Source organism: Hypomesus nipponensis, chromosome 14 (genome assembly GCF_054491055.1).
Source record: "Hypomesus nipponensis isolate SF chromosome 14, ASM5449105v1, whole genome shotgun sequence".
Classification (NCBI taxonomy): Eukaryota; Metazoa; Chordata; class Actinopteri; order Osmeriformes; family Osmeridae; genus Hypomesus; species Hypomesus nipponensis.
The window spans coordinates 14,089,153-14,115,718 of NC_140374.1; the positions used below are offsets into that span (position 1 = coordinate 14,089,153).

General features: G+C 41.2%; 1 protein-coding gene across 1 annotated transcript in view; it reads left to right on the plus strand.

The window, feature by feature from the left end:
• The first annotated feature begins 9,618 nt into the window (after positions 1 to 9,618).
• The window catches only part of LOC146258732 (chemokine-like protein TAFA-5), a 65,238-nt gene continuing 48,290 nt past the window's right edge, over positions 9,619 to 26,566 (plus strand). The window contains exon 1 of the mRNA XM_084672302.1: positions 9,619 to 9,812. Coding sequence (XP_084528428.1) covers positions 9,701 to 9,812 — 112 coding nt within the window. The 5' untranslated portion in view covers positions 9,619 to 9,700. The remainder of the gene's footprint in view (positions 9,813 to 26,566) is intronic.

The following is a 26,566-nucleotide window of genomic DNA, read 5'->3' on the forward strand; positions in this document are numbered from 1 at the left end:
AAGAAAGAAAATATGTATGAACATTATTTTACAATGCGCATTTGTTCACCAGCCCCCACCCAAAGTAGCCAGTGCATGCCCACATACACTCTGTATTGGGGATATAATTGCTTACTTTTTCTTGTGTTTTATGGCAGCACTGTTTAAAAACACAACAGTGTCCACTGTGCCAGATAAGTTTCTGTCAGTTGCACTTGGATTCAACAATACTCGGAGCGCGCAATGGAAAAAATGCTCCTGGCTAGGAAGCAGGCAGGTTTCACTTCAGCTTCTTGCACAAAGCAAGTAAATTGTACTCCATGCAATCCTCTGGAGAATAGTGAGTGCTTTTAACCCAGGGTGCTTTGTACTGTTCCTCCCATTACACACTTGCCTAACATAACCAGCAGTGTTATGGACCTCTTCTACCCCTTCAGCAAACAACAACAAACCTGCTGCAGTCCAAGCTGACGGACATTGAAAGACAGACGTTTTCAGAGTAAAAAACATCAGGAAAACCTTGTACCTTGGAGGTTATCCAACCCTACCGTTTCATAGATGTCATGGGGTTGTGGTTTGATCCGATTTCTGGTTTGCGTTAGCGCCCTTGATGAGGGTGTACCAGGGGCAGATCAGACGAGGTACAAAATCACCCCATATTCAGGGCCTGTGTAAGCTTTCTTTGTAAGCAAACAGGCACACCCAGTACAAAGGCGCTGTTTCAATTAGCCTCTGTTAATTGAAGACAACAGTACCCCCAGGTCACAAAATCAAGAAAACATGTCCAGATACAGTACACCCCTTGTCTGTCGCTTGACGCCAACATCCATCAATATCAGCTTGACTCCTGTGCCTGTGAAACTGTGAAATGACCCTTTACATGTTGAAGATTTACTCCGCTCTACTCTACTGGGCATCTGACACAATTGGTATTAAAGTGAGGGATTTCCATTTATCACTGAGAAGTGGAGGTAAATGATAAGTGTTTAAATGGATGGAAAGCAATATATTGACATTGACTATTGATTCATATACTGTCTTGAGTTCAAATAATGATTGGCTGGGCATGCCTGGCAAAATGTGCATATTCGTCTCTCGGTAAATAATAAACATTGAGCCAAGCCATAGTATAATTGTGTGACTGTGTGGCAATAGTTTACATGACAGGTCTGGTCAGGTAGGTAGGCCCTTTAACAGAATTTTGCTTAGGGCCTGAATCAGGTCAGTAACTGCTCAGGTAGCAGGTTTGAATGAACGGAACATTGAGGCCAGTAGAAAATCTTACGCTTTCCTTTTTCCACACTTCCTTTTTCCTCACGCACACACAGCTTTACCTCAGGGACAGAGCGACGATTGAGATGTTTGGCTAAAGTAATCCGAACTCTTCCTTCAACATGTTTTTGAGGCCGTTCGCTCATCTGCGATGTGAAAGGGACTGGATTAACTGTAGGATCACGGGGAGATAAGGGAAGATGATCCCACTGAGTTGCAGACAGATATCCTCCTCCAGTAGCTACAACACAACCTCAAAGACCAAGAAAGACAAAGTGGGACTTGTAGAAACTCAAATTTTATATAATAACCCCTCATTTATTATATAATCTTGTATCTGTGATCGGCTTCCCTCTTGCCCCCAGTGTAGAACGTTATTTTCATTTCTACATTTCAATAGCCACAGAAATCCAACCAATGAATCCTGGGGATTTAGTATTTTTTATGAAATTGGCCCGTACCTGGTCCATATTTCCAAAGTATTGAGATATCATCCTCTGGTGTGTTAAAGGGTTTTCTGGGAATGTTACCTTGAAGGATTATGGTTCTTGTGTGTTTTAAATCCAGCTCTATAATAAATGGTGTCCACAATGTGTGCTCTATGAATAGATGGTCTAGTCATGTTCCTGTATGCCCATCCTGATAAGTTCTTTATGAATGGCTATAGGAAAATACACAAAACATTGTTGTCCCAAGGTAGTTCAATTATCTAGCTGTTCTCATTCTATAAATTATGCAACATCATTTAATTTGAGTCCCACTCTCCCCCATAAGGACTCATATATGTACAGACTCTAATTGTAAATTAAATCCTGCTGATATCACATGCATGTTCTATTGGATTGGTATGCTCCAGGGATGTTACTGCCTCAGGCTCTTGTGTTGCTGGCTGACTGAAGGCGGGATTTTCACATGCTATACAGTCTGATGTGTTTTATAAAAGTATTTCATCAATCATTGGAAATACTTATTACTGTTTTGGAGGTCTAAGAGGGCCATGGTTCTCTGTTGATTCCATAGTCATATCATTCCGTGGTGTATTCTATGTATGGTTATTACATTTTGCAGTGCATTTGGGCTTTTAGCGAAGGTAGTATTATCTATGGGGATGGATAGGACCTGTCCTGGATAGAACCCTTCCTTAATGCACGGCCTATGTGCTGAGTTTTCACGAAAATACACAAGCTCAATTGAATAATTAAAACCAGCACATTATGTAAAGTTAAATGAATTTGTTGGGCAAGCGAGGGAAATCTTTTTAAATTAATTGGTTATTTATCAGAAAGGTCCTCAAAGGGGATAGTTTGAATGTTTACTGTTTTGATCACTTTGGAAGCCATTTAAACAGCTGGAAGTCTACCAAGGGCACTTGTGAAATCTGTTAATTCTCCCCAGCATGCTTTGCATCTTGCTAAGGGAGTAACCTCCATCTGTGCATCGGGAGTTTGTCGGCAAACATGAGCAAACAGAAGTTGCTTGAGTTTACTGCAAGAGCAAAACTTCTGACCTAAACAGGAGGGACCTGGAATTATTCTACACCTCAGGTAAGGTTTTTATGCTTTGTTAGGCCTTTTGTATTCTCTACTTTACTGTAGTCATGACATTACAACAGTGGAAAGTAATTTCCCTATAACTTTATTCTATCTTCAGATTGGTATGAAGTGTATTTTATGTCAGTTTTTTTCTGCCATACTTAATTACATTCCATTTTCGTCATTGACTGAGTTTGCAAGTCTAATACAAAAAAGATGTGCATTATTATGTAAATTAGAATATAACAAGGACTTACATTTGCAATAACTCACTTTTAATAGACAGCTGGGTGTTAATTTAGGCGTATCATCTTGTAACACCCACTCAGGCACATTTGCATGTTCGCGATAAACACTGCAAAATATACAGGAAAAAACAAAGACTGTACATTAATAGTGCATTACTACTTTATTTTCAGCACACAGGTGACATACGGTTTACAAACCTTAGCCGGTAGATTATTTTAGTATAGCCACACAACTTCAAACACTTGGGCTTCTTTAAAAGCAGAAGCAACATTGTCTTCTCACTTTTCAAATCCACCACAAACCAAAACAGTGTACTGCAATCTGTACGTTCCCTGACTAGCCTTGCTTATCCCCCATCTGGAACACTTTCACTAACAATGACTTCTGGCTAGTAAACCAAACAAAGACAACACCATCCAAGTTTTTTGCTGCTCTGCGTTTGAGGCGATTACAGCCTCAGATCTGGATAACGTCCAGGGATCAGCCTCTCTCTCCTCATTAGACACCCACCTCCTCCTCAGCGCTGTCCAGAGGCACGGTCTTCCTCTAATGACCCACTGACAGGCTATATCGTCAGACTCCCACGGAAATCAAACTGGCTAATCAAGACCAATTTTATTTTCAAACCCAATTCTCCGGGTGAGCCTGGCTGCAATGGGGCCTGCCCTTTGATCTCCTTCAAGGCCACTTGTATTGAATTAATCATACCGCTAGATGAAACCGCCAAAGCCTAAAGCCACTTTGATAGTCGACTTGATTGCCTGTCGAATAGACAGTAGAAAGGTGCTCACTTTTCAAGGTGAGACACTGTAGTGTCTGTGATGGGATTCATTTTTTCATCTCAAAGAACAGAGCTGCACTATATGAAGCTTGGTGCTAGTTCTACCAGGAAGACATGAGTCAAGCAGATGTGAGAGTCCTTGTCACTTAGCATGACGTGTCCCTTTGTACAACGGCCACTAACCATTTCATTATCAGAAACCAAGCAGCTAACCTTTCCCATGGTTCCTTGTTGAGTCTCTGTTCCAGTCTCACAGCGATCTGCCCATTACCACCATGTTCTAGCTCCCTGCCTGACCTAGAGTTCTCAACCTGTTTGGAGATGACAGACACGCAAGGCACATGCTAACATTTGATGTGTTTCAACACAGCATTCAAATGTATTTTTGATAGCAAAGGGATGTCATAGTAGTCAATACAATCATGCAACAAGGGACTCAGATGGCTGAGCGGTTAGGGAATCGGGCTATTAATCAGAAGGTTGCCGGTTGGATTCCCGGCCGTGCCAAATTACGTTGTGTCCTTGGGCAAGGCACTTCACCCTACTTAAAAACACTTTTTCCTGTTCTCAAAATCAAATCATACATAATCTGAAACTTACGTTTCTAAAACTACATTAAACCAATCCAAAGTTAGTTTCTTGTTTTGGGCTGGAAGGACTAGAAATACAAATGTTTTGAATTTGTGGAAAAAATAATATTCTGTTTCATCCCCAAAGTGTATCAATAGAGAAATATATTTGTGTTGCTTACTTTGGTTGCTATACAACATTTCCAACAGTATGTAGGTCAAAACCAGTGGGAGCCTTTTCAAACATTCTAGGAATGGATTTTCAGAGTCTCTATACGATACACGTGAGCTTGACAAGTCCAGTCTTGGTTGCAGCGAATCTATAAAACCTCCTGCTACAGAGAGAAGTAGAGAGAAAACTCGTGCCAGGAATCCAGTACATCACTTTCAATATCTCATTCCTCTAAGAATAGAGAGTGAAGAAGAAAAAAATCCCTTTCTCTAATTACAACTGAGCAACTGATTGTTTGTTTGTCTAAGACACTGGAGTCAGTAAGAGGGGCCCCATTCCAATGAGGACCATGCCGAGTCACATTTTTCATTTAAATGGGGGTGGAAAATGCTTCGCATGCGAGAGCGCTCAGCTCAGCTTGAGCCGGGAGGCGAAATCCATTTGCCGCGGCCCGCCGCTGAGGGCGTGTAACCAAAACCAGCAGGGAGAGATTAAGAATTGATATCCTGCTTTCTCGTCCATCACTGATAATACACATGAGCTCTGTGGCGCAGCAAAAACGGAGGCTTTGCCTGTCTTTCTATTCTCCTCAACCATTGCACTTTTGGTCTCCCGGCATCACAAGGCCGGTCTTAACCTCTGGAAACCAATCGGTACATGCACCATGAGTCCAGGATCAATTCAGATGTGTAGTAATAATGTCCTCCACGGTTAGTTTTTCCCTGTTTTGTGTGACAAGGTACAGTCCAGACATAGTAGACGAGGATATGTCCACAAGGCATTTTATGTGGTTCAATAATGTGTCATGTATGTGTCTCAATTTTGGGAAAGATAAACATTTCAGTGTTTCCTGCATGTGCAGTAGCAGACAATGTGTGAAGGGTACTATTGTCCTTTACGGCAAAGGTCCCCTTAAAATGGTCTACAGATGCTCAAAAACAATCCAAACAGAAATAGTTGACTTTCTTTGAGAAGTTGTTACATTAGATTCAACTCAATTAATTTCCTTCATTGATCCTGAAGGAAATTCAAGAAGGTGTTTAGTTGACCGTGTGTATAGTGAGTGACTACAAACTGTTTTGGCGTTTCTTCCCAAAAATATGCTGGATGCTGTTGTCAGTTATGCATGACCTTCTGCTTGAGGTGGCTTTTATCCTTTTTACAATTAAATATGCTGCACTTACCTTTATGATGCGATATGATGAGATATCTCCAGATAACAGGCTATCCCTATAGGCTAAAGCATGTCCCAGCATACAGACGCACATGCTTATCAGAGAGCTGTTATATTGGAAGCAAGGTCTTGATTTGCATTTGTTTTCCTTTGTTTTCACACAGACCCAGGGCAATCATATGAGGATTGCTGAGCTTAAATGAATGAGATAGTCCTCCTACTAATGTGCTGTTGTAGCTCCATGCTAATGAGGTTGCCTGTTTCGTTGCTGTACCTTAATATGCTTACTTGTCCTGGGGCACTGTGTTTCATCAACACAGAAAAGGATGACTTCTATTGTGTCAAGTTGTATTTGTGAGAGTCTACCCCCTGAATGAAGTCTACAGAGAGGTGTGGAAATGGTGTGACTTCTTTATACAGGACCTCACACAGTGGGGCGTTGCTACCTCATTACAGTGTTGTGCAAGTTCTTGACAAAAGAGGATTGAACACACAAAACTAATTGTGTGTTCCACTTTACACAACAGATGTACTAACTGACAATAGCTAATAAGTTAACATTGAATAAAAGTTATGGTAAAAGTGGCTACAGTATATTATGATAAACCCTAGATCTAGAATATTTGTACATCAATAGTATTTGGGGTCGGCAAGATCAATAAATACAGGAATGCAATGGATTATTTTTCCAACATGTTTCAAGTGACCAATGTTATCGAGGAGAACAAGCATTTTCATCCTGCACAAAAACAAACAGTATAACTTAAGTAGTGACAAAAACATCTAATAAATGGTAATGTTATCAAATGCATTTACTACAGTTAATTCATTTAACACTCATGGGAAGTGTTACTGATAAGTGGTACAAAAATGAATGGAGTGATTTGGAAATGAAGGACATCGTTAAAATGGCACACTATCAGAAAATAATGTCCTAGAAAAACATGCCAATTCTATGCAAATTGTCTGGGTATATTCATCTAAAAGCATTCAATGTGCTCAATCCGAAGCCCATGAATGCAATAAATACAACCTGATTCACAAAAATGGTCTGCAGACTCATTTTACTAACTGAGTCTAAAACGGATTACAGCTTTCCAATTTTAAGCGTTTAAGCAAGGCCGGTACAGGAGGTAACTAAGGCAGAAGTGGCAAAGATATCCCAGACTCCTTGAGTCAAGACAGTTGACACCACACATCGAAGAGGATGTATTCGTAGACAGTGCTTTTTCCTTTTTTCCAATTGTACAGCTTCATCCCGTCCCCCCCCCCCGTCCCCCTCATTTACTATGACACTCAGTTCTATTATGGAACGTCCTCCTTCTCGGCTTGAGTAATTGTGGGAACAACGGGTCAGCATGGTAGTGCTGCCATTGACGTAGTACAGTCCCTGAGTGCTTGGCATGAGCACTAAGCTGCAGTCAGAGTCTTCCCCATTATTAGCGCTTTGACAATGAGAGTTGAAATCCCACCAAAGCCTCCTGCCTACGTAACTGCGTATGTGTATGACAATTTGGTGTAATTAGAAGTTACATTGCCCATGTTCTGTTTCTTTCAGGGAAAATGGTACTTCTGTGTAGTTCAAAGAACTAACCCCATGTGAGATTTCCTTGTACTTATGTGTTTTGCCTCATGCTAAGCAGTCACAAGTCCCTCTAGGTAATCTTCTTTCCCGCACCATCAATCCTACAACTGGAATATTATTCCACAGGGAATTTCTTTCTTACTTTCATTCAATTTTCTTCCAACATGATTTTTTCTGGTAGATGAGCTGGGTCTTTAACTCAATCCGTATAACAATAATAACGACAATAACACATCCATTTACTATTATTGAATTTGTGTACTGCTCTAATACTCCAATTTACTATTATTGACTAGAGCGGAGGGACAACTTGTAACTGGATGTGAAGTTAAAGTTGATCGGCCTGCTGGCAGATTTTCTGTGTAGGGTTTTTCTTTCTTCCCTGCAGGCTGCTGACCCTGGAAGATGTGACAGTGGAAATGCTGGAAGACTCGGCATGCTCAATTGGCCAGAGATTGCAAAAAAAGAAAGCCAGCCTCACCACTTGCCAGGAAACTATTGCTATCTGTTTATACAGCCTTGGTTGTTTTACCAGCCTGCAGGATGCATGTATGAACCAGTTATTGATACATGAGAATGTGGAATATTATGACCAATATGGCCGTGGTACTTGGACTGGATACTATTTCATACTTTCCTAGGGCAATGGAATCATTCAATGATTTCAATTTCAATCCGGTGTATCATGGGATAAACAGTGTCTGAATTTGGGAGGTTATGAATGAGCATAAGCATGAATTAGAATGACTTGGAAACAAACAATGCCACTTCCACACAAACCCCAATGCCATCTTTGGTCTGACTGCCATGGGTGGTAGGTAACTGAAGATACTGTATGTAACGTATTGAGTTTGATTTACTCCCGTGGCAACAGTCTCTTCTGTACTAATGCTTTACTAATGCTTTACCTGTAGTGCTGTATGTGTGATGCATGCACGGTACAATAAAGTTGGCATAATCGAAGCTAGAAGCGCGTACGTTGACTGGAGTACATTACACTTAATACAAGGTGTCAGAGCTCAGAGCTGTAGCTGTTGCTGCCAAAAGTCCAAGGAGTGTCAAAAGCGTAAGAGACATTGATTTGTTAACATTGATTTACAACTTTTGGGGGGACAAAAGGATTTTAGAAGTAAAGCTGCAAGTAGCTTAGCAATTGGTAGGAAGGCAATTGCACAACTTTTGGGGGGACATAAGGATTTTAGAAGTAAAAGCTGCAAATAGCTTAGCAATTGGTAGGACGGCTATTGCACTAATAGTTTACTGTTCCAAATAGCAATGTATGTCAACTACATTACAAAAAGATGTGTATAAAATTGAATTCCCCTTCTATGTGTTCTTAATTGGCTTCTCAGCAACTGGGCATATGAGTCCTGCAGACACGAACGCGCTTAAAATATTGACGTCACATGCGCTGTCCGTATCCTTTTGGTGCTGAACCTTGGGCTGCTGTCTCCGTTAGACTGAAGTGTGGCAACGACTTTCTGTGTTAAACATAATTTCGTGACAATATCACTGGTTTAATGGATAATGAGTCCCACACGGTAGTAATCTGCTGAATAACAATCATTTCGTTAGATTTCACTTTTGAGTGCTATTTTGACTACAAGCTTCGCCAAACAACCCAGTAACAGGCCTATACAGTGGATATGAGGTTGTTTCACTGTCGCACTTGGCCAGTCGAGTGGTAGTTTACCTGTAAAAAATATGATGTCAGGATAATTCTATTTCCCCATTGCAGCCTTAAACCGTAAACATCCCACAGAGCACTTGCTGTCAAAGTCAGACCTTTGCGTATTATCAGAAAAGCTCAGTTTCGAGCGTCTTATCTTTAGGAGTTTTTTCACGTTTTTGCAGTTAACCATTTCCGTGCTCAGCACCGTCATCCGTGCGGGTAATTCTCGCCTCCCTTAAATCATAGCAGTCATTCAGTCGTTGCTGGATTTTCAAGAAGTCTCCTGCACTTTCTGTACTTCTCTTTGCTATTCTCTGAGACGGAGTTAACACGCCGCAGGTGTTTGGCACGCGGGTTGCAGGGACGGTCCCCTGTCCAAAGCTTCTCTTAACATTTTGGATACAAAGATGACGTATGTCGTATGTTACTATAACTAAGTAAATTACGTATTGGAGTCATTTATGTGTTGCAGTCGGATTTACTGCTAAAGAACATTTGAAATTGTAACTGCGCGCGGACGTCCATCGTTGAGCAGTTTGGATAGAATTCCGTTTTTCCTCCCCTGCACTATGGTCGGGCACCGCGGGCTATCTCACTCTAGCGCGGTCTGAAGATGTATTTTTGGGGGATTACTTGTGGCCAGAAGTGCTCTCACCGAGAGCGACACGGATACTGAATTGATCAATTTATTTTTGCTCTGGGGAACTGGAACTCAATGGCATCGTCTCGCAAGCTGGGTCGCCGGAGGAATGTCACCGCCTGGCCAAGAATGTCTTCAACTTTCTGGGCTGCTGTGCTACTGACTAGCCTGCTGATCATTTACTGTGGTAGGTAAACTATCTTTAATACAACTAGCCTACAAGTCTGACGGAAATGCTAATTTTAAGATAACAATTACCAGTATTAATTATCATAGCTGATTTGTATTTGTTACCTTTATGGTAAGAGAGCTTGTTCAAAGCACCTGCATCCTGTGCGCGACCTGACACGTTAGGCTATTAACACGCACGTCATCGTACACGCACGTATTCAGAGACATTGAGAGAACGGTAGCCTATTTAATTATTGATATTAAGGGTTTACCTTAATACTTCCTGTCCTAGTTACAAAATGAGCAATATTCAGGACGCTGTCAAGACCGGTCAAAAAACCGTTTTCCACTAAATATGTAGGCTACCTGTATGGCTGTTCTTACTGTTTGGGTAAATCAGCTTTCTACACCGCCTCTCACAGAATGTTTCTTCCTCATCACTGCCTCCCTGTTTGCAAGCCAATTTTTTTTGCCCCACAGGAGAATATCTCCCACGCCCTCAAAATCTGACTATCCTTGTCAGAAAAGCGCATTTCACAATTCCCACCTGAAGAGTCTACAGTGTGTATACGTGTGGTGTTACGGTACAACACACAACCGCTGCCTCAAATCCAACGTAGTAAATAATAAACTCTCGCATAAAGGCTGATGTTGCATTTGAAACAATAGACGAACCTTATGGAAGAAAGGTTTCACGCAGTGCATCTGTAGTTTTCCACGTGAACATGCGTAGGACCTTTTAATCTCTGTTTAGAACCACAAATGACGCTTTCACACCAGAAGACCATAAAACGGATCATAAGGAGTTCATCCACTGTTGTGTTTGTACTTTAATTTAATTATATAACTTCAATTTCAAAGTACAGGGTTGTGAAAATAGACCACATACTAAACTTAAGTATGTGATTGGTAGGTTTTATAAGATGTTCATTTACCATGTGTACCATGTTAAGAAAATACGAAACACTGCACTAGAAAATATAGATATTCTTTGTTTAGAAAATGAGCATCTATCTTTAATCTCACTCTCTCTATGCACTCATTCACTCACACTCACTCATTCACTCACTCTCGCTCACTGTCTCTCCCCCTTTCTCACACAGACACACACACACACACTCAATCACGTGTTTTGAAAGATATCATGTCGTGACTTATGCCTTTGATATCTCTTATCCATTGGGGCTTGATGCAGAATCAATAACAAACACATCATCTTAGATTTGCCTCAGGAAACACTTAGCATTAAGGTCACATTAACTACCTTGCTAGTAAAGGCAAGTAAATGTTAACTTCTATCTTGTTTTGAAAACACAACATTTAACGGCACCTGCCCAACATCCACATATCCTTTATGTCTATACCTCATACCTTTTTACACTTTTGTGATCATATATAATATAATAATATAGTATCCTGCTAGGATTTAATATTACTCAATTAAAGCACAATCAATTTATTTGTATCTATGTTTTTATATTATTATAGCTATGTAGTTCCATAGTAGTTAATGCATCCTTAATATTAAGTATTGTCTAGCACAAAGGAACCCTTGAGTCAGTCCCAATTATGTGAATCTCTTTCATCTGGCATAACAGACAAGCTCAAATGAAAGCACTCTTTAATTCAGTCTCGAAAAAGGATTGTTTTGTGTGAGACGCAGCACAGAGAGAGGTGGACTGTGATACAGAGAGAGGAAGAGAAAGAGAGAGATGCGTTCAGCTTTTTCTCTTTTTTGACCTCTTATGCTTTGAGATTTATCCTAGTCTACGCCATATTATTGAGTAGTACTTAGATAGAATATCGATTTCAAAAGATTTTTCCTGGCCAATATAGAAATCCAGCCCTTACCGCCATATACCCTTCATTAGACATTGGTTTTACTCAATATCACCCAGAGGTTGCAAATGTCTAACTAGTAGCATGCATGCTATGCTATATGATACAACCTGACATGAAAACAGCACCATGGTCCTGTTGATTGCTATGTTGTACAGTGTGTTGTGAGAAAAGCCTGCTGAACCATGTTCATAAAACAGTCAAAATGGTCGTCCTCTTATCCCGGTGTTACCGGGTGTGGTTCGGCAAAGAGAGGGGAGCACGAGCAGAGCTGTTAGGTTGGCACTTTAAGTTACTTTGAGGCTGGGTTGTCCTGGCGTTGTTTGTGTGGGTAAAGGAGCAGTAATGGACAGATACGACGGGCACAGTACATACTATTTTCACAGCAGCTTGAAAGCCAAAACACCCCACTAGGACAATTTCAGCCACTGCTCTCAAAATGGCAGAGGTAATTCATCAGTGTGTGTGAGACCTGTAATTACTGATCAATGCTGCATACACAAACACACACACACACACACACACACGCACGCTTGCACACACTAACACTGATATGCGTGCACATGCACGCACAGGCGCTCTCTCCTTCTCCATATGAATCTCTCTCCCTATCTTTCTAGCTCCTATTTCTCTCTCTCTCTTTCTCTAAGATACACATGAACACACACACACACACACACACAAAAAGGCAAATACGCTGAACACAGACACACAATAATATGTGTACCCTATGGTTTTTCATGTTTCCCTGGCTGTTGACTGAGATTACCCAGAGTGCCAGTGGAGGGACTGACAGCTTGTTAGGAAGGAAGGCTGCATTGATTTCCCTGAGTCATGCAGAGACTGCCTTCTGACATCAGCTTGCAATGTGTCTCACTATCATGCCTGGTTTAATCACACACTCTCCCACTCTGCTTCCTTGCTTGACTCTTCCTGTTGTGTGTATGTGTGTGTGTGTGTGTTTAGGTATGTTCATTGTGCATGTGTATGTCCCTGTGTGTGTGTCAATTAGGATTTGTGCGTGGAATACTCTTGTTTGTCATTGTGCACAGATCTCTCATGAGAACATTAAACTGTACAGAGACACACACACTCCGCACACAGAGGCAGAGCTCGTCCAATGGAGCGGAGTGGGAGAGTGTGTGATTAGAAAGTAGATGAGATTACAAAGTCATTTGCATGAATTGTGTCAGCCTAAGGTCGTAGCTGTCTTCATTAGGGTCTTCAACTGTGATGTGACGATAGGCACAGATTAAGAATATGAGATTTTAAACACATTGTTGCCCTTGTTTCTGTGTGCTGGCTCCCTCCCCTGGTTGATGGCTGTCATGCCAGGTAACCTTATCTTAACGTTTTCTCATCAATCACGTCGGTGGCGCTAGAGGTCGTGCTGATGTTCGATTTGAAAACCAATGAAAAACGGATCAGACAATAGCGTCATTCTCCGAGCAGCATTGCCCTGACTGGAGCCCCGAGCGAATGAAATTATGTCAACCTTGTGCTCCGCGGTGTCATTTCCTGTCTTTTTGCATCCTTTCTTCTCCTCTTTGTCCTTATCAGTTTTGCATAAGGTGACAATCTGGGATCCTAGCTTAGTCACAATACTCTCCGCTAGATTCACTTCCTCGCCTTATTTTCCGTAACCAACTCATATTAAAAGAGCAAAATGGATGTTCTAATTCCAGTTTAAAATATACCTTGAGGCTCAGACCTTTATTGTAAGATTGGGGTTTGATTGCATTCCCGGTTAGTGTGATGACAGCATAAAGCAGAAATTGAGCCTTTCTGCACATACTAAGCCCCAGTGATGATTGCTTATGAGTGTTGCTTAGAATCAGTGCTCTCGCTTTGACATTTGTCATAGGTTGACAGACAAGGACGCCAACCAGCTGATGGCTAATGAAGCCATTATTCATAAGTTTCAAAGTGAGGCTTTTTCAAGATTTTCCAACAGAAATCCCAGATGAATACTTGACATGCTGCTCATGTTAAGTAATTTGACCAATCGTATCGTAATAAATTGGCTTGTCTTCTTTCCTACTATTGTTACCTTTGTCCAGTTATGAACCGCTTCGCTCCAACCCTGAGAGCTGATGTCTACCTTTGGTGCATCTCATGCATATGTCTGGAAATGACCAATTCCCAGTTTCCTTGGATTTACTTCTATGAATTTTAATGTGATTTCACTTGACTGTGTCAGAGCTTCTTTTTTTTCTTCTTATGGTCAGAATAATCTGACTTGTCTGATGAAATAAAATAGCACAACGACACCTGGTCACACCCCTACAGGAAAATGAAATCAGACCGTTCCGAGTCCCCCAAATCAGATGGGTGTCAGGCTTTGGCACCCCGTGGAGAATGGGGGGGCGAATCAACCTTGAAAATCAAGCATGGGATTTTCAGGAAGGGTGTATTGACACCTGTAAGCTATGTGCACACCTCCTCCTCCAGTTCTTATTATTTGAACTCAGTCAGCCATGGTATGTGACGTCCACTTCAAAGGGCACAGATGTAAATCGCTAACCTCTGGACCTTGTCGAGATTTCCTCATAGATAGGAAAGAGGGACATAATGTTCTTTTTGGCCAAGGTGCAGTCGTGTAATAAATTAATGTTCCATCCTCCTGGATAACTTTACAGCCAGAGATGTCTTGTACGGAACAAACTGTTCTCACAGAGTTTTATGTGAGGAGGAGGGAGAGGAGAAGTGGAAGGAGGAAGAAGGAGGAGGAAGAAAGATGTGGGAAATGTCACTGAAAGAAAGGGTGTGATTTCACAAGGCAGATGGGAGTTAGTATAACGATCATGAAGGGGGGGGGGGGGGGGGGCTCAATCACTGGAAATGCATTTGGGGGAATCGATGTCCCTGTGTGCATTTCAGGGGGAGCCAATGCAAGATCAGGGAAAAGGAGAGAAGAAGAAGAAGAAGAAGAAGAAGAAGGAGAGAGAGAGAGAGAGAGAGAGAGAGAGAGAGAGAGCAAGAGGAGATGCAGTAGAGGGAGACATACAGTAGATAGAGAAAGACAGAGAGAGAGAAATATTTCATTTGCTAGCAGTTTTATAGGGTGTTTTACCTAATCCCAGTTGCCCGCGATCCATGTGTTCCGTTCCCACACAGTTTATATCTGAGAAATCCCAATTGCAGTATGCAGCCATACTTTGCTGTCCACTTTCAACCGGCGATGTCACCACTATTGAACACTTGTAATTGAGCATGCACTCAACACTATTATTTATGACTCTCGCTACCATCCAGTAGCAAGTAGGCAGGCTACTCTCAGCCACTAACACAGGCGGGTAGTGAATCAAATCATACAGATGTATCACTCAATTAGCACCACCGCCTCACACTCCCTCTCTGCTTTATGTTCCTTTTGTTCACTTGCTTCCCATCTTTTTCCGAATGTTATCACGATGAAGTTGAGGAGCACTGCGGGGGGACGTGTTTGATTATCCTGGCTGGCAGACCATCCATCTGTGCGGTAGAGGTAAACAAAAGAGCAATAACGACTCAACTAAGATAAGAAATTGATTCATTCCCGTTTCGTTTTATCACTCAGTTTTACAATTACCTCAAGTCAAGTCATTATATTTTTTTGAGGATGTTGTTGGTCCCTTTGTAAGTCAGAACACTTATCTACCCCACCAACACCGCCCGCCCCCCCCCCACACACACACACACACACACTTCCTCTTAAAGTGCTGACATTCTGTTTGCCATGCTGAAAATACACAAGTGGCAACATACTTTGAGGTTAAGAGCAATTGGGTATCTCCAAGTGTTTCCCCAACGGTAACGCCAGTATGTAAGAACTGTGTTGATTGCAGGACTTAAAAGTGTGGGTGAGTGTATTTGTGTGTGTGTGTACTTGTCGGATTCAGGAAATCCAATACTTTATGTGCAATAATGAAACATCTTTATTCTTCCTCAACCGTACAACTGTAAGGTCATGGCAACTGTGACTACTAGTCATCACAACTAGTGTGATGTCAAGTCCCATAAGCAGCTCCCACACCGAGACACAGATCAGATTTCAGACATCTAACCTAAAATTCTGAGGAGGCTGTCTTGGTCTTGAGGGAAGACAGCAAGAAGCTTGGTCCTTTTCTACTTTCTTCCATTCTTAGGTTCATGTTGCTCACTGGTCAGCTTTCCTCTTTAAGAGGCCATCTCCATGAAATAGACTTTGATGGTTTCCCACAAGATGTGACCATGAGCACTTTATGATACATGCTAAGACATATGCTATTTCCCCTGGCTTTAACTCATCTGGCTAACACAGTTAGCAACCCAGCTTTGATCTTTTGAGGCTGCTCTTTAGATACCGTAGGCTCCTTTGGTGTGCACTCCCTGTCCACTGTAAGCACCGAGATAAACACTGGCAGCATTATGTAACAATTAGGCCAGGGAGCATGACATCAAACAACTATCTGAAGACCGGCAGTACAGAAGAAGAGGAAGAGGAGGAGGCCGGGAGGTGGAAGCAGTCCAAAAACAACCCTGAATGGGGGAGAAAAGACATAGAACCGAGGATGAGCCATGGTAGTACAGTAATCATCTGAAGCCCTCCCTGTCCATTGGGGTTTATGTGCGATCAGGGTCAGGTTCTGTCCACAGGAAGGAGGAGCGGTTCTTCACCAGGTGACTTCATATTGTGTTTCTGAGTGGTCGTTATGACAACGCTGCATTAACTTTCACTGTTATTGGCCAAAGCGCAAGACCTTGTTGGACAGTTTCAGGGGTGGGGGAGGGGCGGGGGGTTTTGTGGGAAAAAGAGAACCTTTTTAACTATGGTTTTGCTTGGGCGTTGTTGGTGTGTGCAAGGGCATGGATGTGGGTGAGATGTTTGGGGTGTTTATCTGTGTGTGTGTGTCTTGTTTGTGTGTGTTGCTTGCTCTGAAGTATATGGATGGTGTGAATTTCTTGTTCTACAGGTATGTGTATAACAACATCAATGACAAGTTGTTGTGTTAGTCAGAATAAATGGTGGGTCCTGGGCATGTATGCCTCTGGGTGACTCAGCCGGCAGAATCTAACCCATGTTCACCAGCCAGCCATTACACTAATTTAATTACCTCTAAGTTCCATATTTCTTTGCTGTAGGGAAAAAAGCCTGCCTGGAAGCAACTCAATTCTCATTAGGCAAATTAATTCATGGGAGGGTTACAAATGGAAAGAGAGAACTGTGGTCGTAGTTCATTCTCATAGGCTAGAGTGGCGGTGTAGCATGATGAAATGGTAATACACAAGTTGTGTGATTTCGTTGAAGAACATTCTGACAGAGTTCCGGAATGTTCCGTTTCTGCTGATTGATTGGATGTGTTACGAGGCAGCATATTGTAGGTTAAGGCTGTCCCACTTTGTAACATAAGTACTTCGGAATATATCATCAACTGTGCTTCATGGAATGAATGGAATGATAGATGGATTTGTGACTATACAACAGACAGGTCAAATTTGGAATTAAGATCTAAAACCATGGTCAGGACGTGTCCCTTCCAATACGCTCAGCAATCCTCCTGTACTCCTCTTTTGTACCAAATTCCACAACTACATGTCAACAGGGAAAGGAATATAAAAAATGTTTGATATTGTGCTTTTCCAGCTCTACTGAAACCAGTACTGAAGATGGAGTTACAGCTCTTTGGAGTGGTCTTGGAGTAGCTTGGCAAGTGCTAGGTTGAGCTGCTGTTGGGTTGTGTGGAAAATATTTTGTGAAACCAGTATGTGGAAATAAACATGCTAGTGAGTGTTGACCATACTGAAGCCCAGGATCCCAGAGGCTCAGACAGTACAATGCTCAGCGCAGCATAACATACCAAATTACTTGTGCGTTCTTTGCACATTTTCCAAGCTCTTGTTCCTGTGAGAGTAAACTTGACTTGTTCTGCGCTAACATTTCCAGAACACCAAGTGGTCCGTTAAAAGCTTGTTAAAATGCTTTTGAATGTGCATCTCTGAGGACTTTGGTTCTGAGGCTATTAAAAAGACCCCACTGCTTGTTTTGTTGTGGGATTCTGTTGTGTCATTTTTAGAGAGCAAGCATTTAAGCTCCTGTGTGACTTTGAAACAACATTATTCTTGTTCTATTTTCACTAGACTGTTTTCAATGCCAGTCAGTTAGTATCTCATTCACTCTCTCTATATTTTATCCTTTTCAAACACAAAAACACATTTCTAGTGAATAGAGAAAATAATGAAAAGACTGCAACATACTTGAAGATATATTCACCTCCTCATATAGGCCACATTTACGAATCGACTCCCACAATATTAGACCAGACGCTTCCATTGTGCAAAGCCACTGTGCAAATGACATTGGGTATTCCTGGAGGGCCACATCAATAGAAGTGTTCTCTTTTTCTCTCTCTTCTCTCTCTCTATTGTGGAGGGAAAACAACAGAAGGAAGGGATGATGCTGGGAGGAGTGCACAGAGGAAGACAAAACCCAGCCAGTCAGGAGAAATTGTTCCGTCCAGTGATCTAACAGCAAAGGGAACAAACACATTTGATGCGATAAATAAGTAAAGATCGTGGGCCGGTAGGGGGTGTACCTTCAAAGGCTGCTGTGAACATGACGGCAATAGAAAACCTTGTAAAGTGTTACCCAGAACAAAATCAATTACTTTGAGATTCCACAGCAATTAGGTACCATGAATACTGTTATTTCCAGTGGTTACAGCATACTGTACAAAATACACACGGGCATAATTGGACATCTACAAGACTATATATGGAATTATTGTCCTGAAAATCTGATTATGCCACCAGTGACTGTGCAGGCAGGGCTGTGCACAGTTGCATATTGTTGTCATAAACTTAAATGGGGTGAAACTGGACCTTTGGGATGTATAATATTGTAATGTTTATACGTGTGTTAAAAACGCACACACACACATTCACATTTGCAAGTTTCACACGTGCTGTGCACTTGAACAATCATGTTATGTTCACATCAGCTGATTTCAAATTTCACGTTTATATCAAGTGTCAAAATATTTTGGTCTTATAAAGTCAATTAGTTCCTTTAAACAGGCTCACAGTTCCTTCTTAACAGGTTCCTTCTAAAGTGATTCACAGTTCTTGTTTTTGTTTATGGACAGGTGTAAATTGCTTTCTCCTTGGTGTTAATTTGGGGCCCAGAAAGATGCGCGCTGCATACTTATCTTGGGGAACTGTGCCACAGACTGCATTATGCTCTGCTTTGCGAGTGTATGCACATGCACACACATGCTCACACTTACAGTGCACACTCTTCACTCTTTTCCTGTCTTCCTCTTTCTCATGCACACTCTTCCCCTCACTCACTCACTCACTCACTCACTCACTCACACACACACACACGCACACGCACACGCACACGCACACGCACACACACACACACACACACATACATACGTCCCTCTCTGTTCTGTCTCTCTCTTACTGTAACAAACACACACACACACATTCGCACACAATTCGCACACCCTTAGGCTCCTGGGCCTTTATTAGAGTAATTACTGATTATGGCAGGTGCTCCAGGCAATCTCCACGGCCAGTACATGTATATTCAGTGTGATGTTCTGAGCCGTGTGGGGCCTGTTCTCATACTGTGAGTTCCATTGACTGAGACTTAGACCTTGATTGACTTTCTCGACTTCACACAATACCCAACTTTTGTTTGTTTCAGTCCTGTTGGACCAGAGTGGGTGAAGGCCACATCATGCATATTGATCTTCTGTCACAAACTATTTCAACAATGGGCATGTGCGTGTGCACACGCGTGTACGTTTCTGTGTGGGGTGAGTGCGTATGTGTTACTTTGTGTTTGAGTGTGTGGAGGGTGGGTTTGGGGGGGGTACTAGCTTACCAAGACAAACCATATTACGACCGTATTATGTCCACATTGGGACGTTCATGTGTGTCTAGTAGTCCTTTACACGTCAAACTGTGTTTGACTCCAGCTTTGCCATTTCAACTTTTTGACCTCTAAGAGGCTTCTAACCGTTCACGGTTTAAACGTAAACGCCTCGGGGTTGTCAGACAAGTCCAGGCTGTCCGGCTCCGAAATAATTTTCAAATTTGATCAAATCCAGTGAATCCAATATTTTATATGCAATAACATTAAGCAATATCAAGAAAATGTTATGATATTTGTTCAACATTTTAAGGGGGATTATTTTTGACGTGAAGAGGTTTGTATTTTTGATCTTGGTAATTCCTTCCATTATTCATATAGCAGAGCAACAAGGATCGTTTACACCACATACTGTCATTCGTTTTGATGTCACCAGCATTAATATTTATCCTGACTTAACTCTCCAAGCAAATGTTTTGACATCTGTTGTTCTGAAGTTGACATTCCAAAGTGGGCAGCAGCTCAGATCTTTTGTTTTACCTAATACCCACAACAGGGGATAGATGTTTAAGGTCTAATTACCTCGTCCACTGGTAATTTCCACTGATGTGTTTAAAGATTTAGCATGCCATGGTTTTATAGTGAAAGGTGTGTTTTCAGCAGTATTATCAGCTTAGCAGTTTAAAAAGGCAAGACGAAAGCAAATCTGTAACTGGGGACTTGTAGATACAATTAAATTTTTGTAACTCATAAACAACCTCTTATCTTGCCTGGCGGGGCATACAGCAGTCATATCTGTGATTGTTTTCAGTCGTTTTTAGATTATGTATTTTCATGAAACAATATTGTTCTACACAGTAAGCACAGGCAAAATGCCATCCATGTTCCTGCCTTGTATGACTATGTAAGATGTTACTGTAAAATGAAAACAATGCTAAATTTTAAAATGCTAGGTCCATTCCATTAAACTTTTTCCCATTCTAACCTAAAGAGATTTATATCTCTCTTTTTTTACCTTGACATTAACTAAAAGCAAAGTTGGTGTGGTAATTTGGATTTTCATCTACATTAGAAAAAAAATTCTCAAATCAATTTAAATCAATTTGGATTAGAGTGGAACCATTAAATAACTGCATTCTGACTACAGCACAAGTTATCAAACCTGTAAATGGGTACCTCTCAGCTTTGATTGACAGCCCCCACCAAACAAACAAGAAGAGAACACACTTTCGGATTTAGAAGACATTTGCTTGCTGCTATTAATGAAGACCCTTTTACTGTAAAAGCAAGGATAATGTGCTGATAGGAAGCTTGTTTTTTTAGTATATTGACCCTTTACAGGAACTGTTAATGATTTATAATTGTATAGTCAAAGTATAATAAACAGTAAATCCTGATAGTAAGCAAAGTAAGTAGTAAGTACTTAATTGAGAACTGCATGATGGGAGGGTTTTGCAAGGGATGGTGAGGGGTGGATTCTCACTCAAAGGCGGGAAATAATAAAAATTGATCCAAGTTCAAGTGGAAGGTTCCTCAAAAATGACTAAAAGACGGGTCTGAAATACTGTGAGACAACTCAAGCTCTATATGAGCCTAACTGCGAGAAAGAACAAACTGGGCTCAAACAAAAGTAATGTAATTAGCGCTTAAGCTCTATCTCCATTCACAGAGAACCATCAAAATGTGTGTATTATAAACACATGGCTGGCTGTTCAGACTGCTTCTTTAATGTAAAACAGACAAGAAAAGTATTTCCGCTTTTAAGTAGTCGGTTCTCTTCACTGCATGCGATCTGAGAAAATAAAATACCTATAGTCTTAATCTTCTCATCCTTTCCCAGTTTCCACAGCTAATCTAATAGGCACATTATTCAGCCTGCATCTATTAAAGTAGAACCCCTAGATTTATTGCTCAGGTTTTAGTCTATGGTAAAGGAACACATTAGGGAGATGATATCGCAGTCTATGGAATGATTATGCACACTTGCAGAAGAGAGGGGGAAGGCTGGCTTAATTAAATGCAAGGCCTTGCTTTATACATCAGTGCCTTCCTCACAAGTAGCGCGGTCCACTTATTCCTGCCCCGGTTTGGTTGCAGGGCGCTGAGCGACATCTTTTTTCTCACCAATTTCAGAGGCTTTGCCTAAATAATAGATATTTAAAAAATCCAGCCCAGTGTTTAAATTTAGCATCTGCGAGAGTTTAAGTACCTTAAACTGTAGACATTCTGTGCAGAGCTCTAAACTGACTCATCTAAACTGTGTTAGCGTCATGCAAATAACTTTGGTTTGCTACATTTCATTTTTGGCTTTCCCAATAATTGTGCTTGATGTCTGTGATTACAATCCTCATAATGCGTTTTTTATTGTACGTATAAACTCCATTCTACATGTCAACAGTAGAAAATGGGGTGTGTGCGTGCGTGTAGGGTGTGTGTGTATGCCGTCGCCATAAATTGGGACTGTTGTGTCACGTTGTTTCCACCGCAAAATATTTCATGGAGGAAGCTCCCCAACTGAAAGATAATTCAATCTGAAGTCTGTATTCCCTTCCAGTTTGACCCATGGTATCGTTTTGAGCCTGTAGGCTCTGACAATTTGAGCACTTCTCAACACTGTAACCCTTGTAAATTGTATCCCAGTGAGACGTGGAGAAGATATTGCAGTGAATGTATCAGTGTGATAGTATGAGAATCGTAACATACAGCAAATGCCTCTTCCCTCCAAAAGGCTGTATATCAAGAAATTGGGGTATCTTTGAGGCTTTTTTTTGTACTGGATGGGGCTATCACAATTACAGACTTGTTTCTCCCAGTCCTTCTATGATGCATCATCCTGGTGCAGCCAGCCATTGTGGCCTTCTGTTCAGAGCTTTTCTTTTGCTAAACTAAATCAAGTTAAAGTTAAATGTGCCAGGCATGCCAAAGTGGAGTCTTGCGGCCCCTGAATAATGTAAAGAAATTGCTTCTTTGGCTTGTTTGCAGATCTGCTCGAGGTTGAACTAATTTAAAGAATGCTTTCAAAACCGTTACATAAGCTAAATGGCTGTGTGTGCGTGTGCCTGTGAGTGTGTGTATTTTGGTCTGTGTTTGCATGCCTTTTTCCCAATGCTCTCCAAACAAATTACCACAAGCAGGGAACCTGACCTTTTACCCATTCATTTATTTATATTTGGGAATGCTTATCTTCTTTCCCGTCCAATTTGCAAGGCCAGATTGTTTTATGTTGTGGTTGTAGCCTATGGCTCCAGCCTGTTGAAGAGGAAGAGGTAAATCAAATACCAAGGTACACGCAGCATGAAGCCTGTATTCAAGATCAAGTGCAAGTCCATCTTGCTCTTTTCTCGTCCATTGAGCTCCCCTGACCTCAGGGATTATGTGTGTTTGCATGCGCTGGTGTCCATTATGGGCATCAATCAGCCAGCCACAACAAAACAGAGAGAGAGAGAGAGAGAGAGAGAGAGAGAGAGAGAGAGAGAGAGAGAGAGAGAGAGAGAGAGAGAGAGAGAGAGAGAGAGAGAGATGAGAGACGAGGGTGGAGTTAAAAAGGAATTACAGGAAGGAAGAGGAGGAATGAAATAAATAATAGAAAAAGGACGTGGGGACTGTGGATCTTTGAATTTGGGTAGGCAGCAACGTGAGGGAAGAAAGCTGAGGAATTAAGGCAGCACGGTAGATCTCCTTGTAGTGACTTAGCTGCTAGAAATGGCTGCTAAAGTTCACAAAAAGGTGACAGCAATGAGTGACTTCATTTCCTGCCGCAAAGACTTTGGAACAAACCTCCTGAAGTGTACTCGTGAATGTGGGTGCTCACAGCACCTGTTGCCACAGCATATAACCCAAGGTAAAATCACCCAGGAGAGTTTACTCTGTGGTAAGGGACCTCAACCGTGGGACAAATCGGCACGGGTGAACAGTGAAATCCTGGTGTCACTACCTAATCCGCTTTCTGGCATTCGAAACTACTCACACCCTTTGACATGAATCACACACAATGACAGACAGTCACACGCACACGCACACACACACATAGACGCACTCATGCACCTGTCGTTGTGTCATTCTCAGGCACAACATCGCAGCCTGCGGCGCCCCTCCACAAGACAGATGCTTCTAGTTGCTCTGTCGAGAGGTGAAGACATCCTGCTTTATTACCAAGTCACAAAAGCTGTCCAAAGTAAGGTTGCCAGGTTTCATTTGAGTAGACAGGAAATGCACATTGGGTCCAGGGGGGTAGAGGGGGGGGACGGAGTTGGGCTTGTTATGATCTTTCATTTGATGTAAACATCCACCCTGCTCTGTCCTACCACAACTCCTGGTCTTGGAAGAATTTGGTTTGGCCAAGATTGTTTCTCTCACGCTTCTGAGCTGTACAGAGACAGGTGCTTTATGTGGTGCCTTCACAATGTCCTTGTGTGCTTTGCATGGCAATGACCGGAAAAAGATATAAATTCTGCACTGAATTTGGAATAAATGTATTCCCATTTGACCTTCGGGCAATAAAATTCATAAAGTGTCCTATCTTTTATGGGTGCATTAAGATTTTTTTTTTTTCTCCTACTATCCACTTTCCAGACAGTAGCTTATGTGTGGAGCCAGAGTTGTGGCCACTCTCATTGGAATTCTGAAATGTTCTTCCCTTACTGGCCCAAGCAATCACTTTATATCTGCTATTTCTCAAAAGATATAGCTTTTTAATTTGTTGGTCAGCTATTCTTCAGCCCTATTTTTCTGCACTGAAAAACCTATTGTTCACTTTAATATGCCGTCAGATTTGCTTATAAGTCGTTAAATGCACATTCCACAATTGTCACATTGCAATCTGTTTCTGGATAGTTTTATGGTGGAGTCTATTAAGTTCTCATATTAACCATACTTGAAGCATGTTCTTTAGTCTTGATATATGGAACCTATTACTCTAGACTGTAATATATAATAACGTCATTATCAACCTTGTATGAATGTATACAATACACAAGCCTTTCATGTAGACGCCGCAAGTCACGTGAATAGCATTTTGAGTTCCATATTTATTCCTCACCCAAGGTTCCAAGGTGATTACACAGCTAATAAATCTCATCCCAGGCCTACAGAGTATCTTGTGTAAAGTTTGTCCCAACGCATCTGTCTTCCCAACTCTTTGTCAACATGTTATATTGTGTTCCACTGTGAGGGGCATCGTTCAGGATCTTAATGATTGACTGTGTTGTCGACAGTTGTCACTGGTCTTATGATGATAGTGGCAATTTATCACAGTGTGTGTAGATTGGGTCTCTGTCAGTGTTCTCCATGGGAATTGGTTAAAAGTCATGCAAGGGGCTCTTACACATTTTCTTGACGTTATATAGCTATTTAGCTATTATAGTCCTATTAATGTGTGGTTTTTGAGCTGGTCCAGAGACACTTTCAGAGAATCAATCAAATATATATATATTTGAAAATCTGGGCAACTAAAGTAAGAGTTGAGAACATATTATTTCTGCACACAGCAGGTATAATTGAAAGCATGCCAGAAATACCATATTTAGGTCCTGTCATTCATGTGTTCAATTAAAAGGAGAAGGACATCAGGAGACACACATTTCAGCTCACACTGTCCTTACCTGCAGGCTTTTACAAAAGCACCATCTGTCAAAGCTTTGGTAGCAATAGATCCATAGATTCATACATTTTTTCGCTACATCATTCATAAGGATCTGGAATATGAAAAACCAAAACCATTATCTATCTGTCTATCTTTTTGAATACGTCCGTCCGTCCATTCATCTACAGCATATATATATATATATATATATATATATATATATATACATATATATATATATACATATATATATATATTCTACACACATACGTATAGATATATATTATGAATGATTGCATAGTCTTTTAAAGATCTAAAGATGGACTCATTTGTGATGATTACGCTGCAGGTGTTAATCCTTTGTCAACAATCTGAGACCATCAGCAGATGAAGTTAAATGGAGTAAAATGTCAAAGTCATTTCTGAGAGAACAAATGGAATAAGGACGTAAATGTATAGGGGTCTTTGTCTTGTATGGGCAATGTTTTCAAAGTGTCTATTTGTATTCTGGTTAAATCGATGCCCACTTCTGGCCATTTCTCTTGAATAATTCTACAGTACTGTACTTTTAGGCTTACACCAATGGTTAAGTGTTGACTTTAGCTCGGCAACCATGACTGTTTTGCAGTTCCACTTTATTCCTTCTCTGGGCTATGGAGAATGGAAGACATGATATTGGGTGTGGATTACAAATACATGTACCTATAGTATAGTTTAGTCTAGCACACACCCACAGTAAAAATGTGTGTGGTTTGAACCATTGTCCCTTTAACAAATTCATGTCATTTACACACGTTTCCCATTGTGTTTTAAATTTGTTTTTTGTATCTACATGAGACGGTTTCATGTAAACGGACGTGTGTTTGGTTCGGTGGACCTCAAGAACACTAGTGGTTGCCATGGCAGCAAATGATGAGGATCCAAATAAACTGTAAACAATGAACGGCTTTCCCATGTCAGCGTCTGGTCAAAAGGGTCAGTGCCTTTGTCAATATATTAAAATCCACTGTTGTTCACATTTTCATTGCCCCTTTTTGTCCGAGTTTCATTTTCGTCCCTGTCAGTTGCACCTATGGCAACCACTGATCTACTGGTGTTACCCCAACAACAAGCAGTATCTTAATGGTTGTACTTGGATGAGTTTAATCTGGGAAAACCCTGGATAATAAGAAAAGCACTTTCAGACCCACGTTGTCAGCTGGATTGAATTGAATAGGCCTTGGCTGTTGACACTAATAACATCCTTTCAGTCGATGGATAGGTGTCAGTTTAGTGCGTTTTCATCCTCATAATAGGTCTTGTTGAGCCAATACAGTAAAAAGGCTGAAAAGCATGGATTATTTCCCCAATTGCACTACAAGAGATATGATTCTCTGTATGAATGCTGTTCGTTAACTGATGTGCTAGGTTGAATGTGTCAAATGCATTGTAAAATTATGATTTTACGAATGGCAAAACAAAATCATAACTAGCAATTGATTTTATGTTGGTTTTGTTATGTTGGCATTCT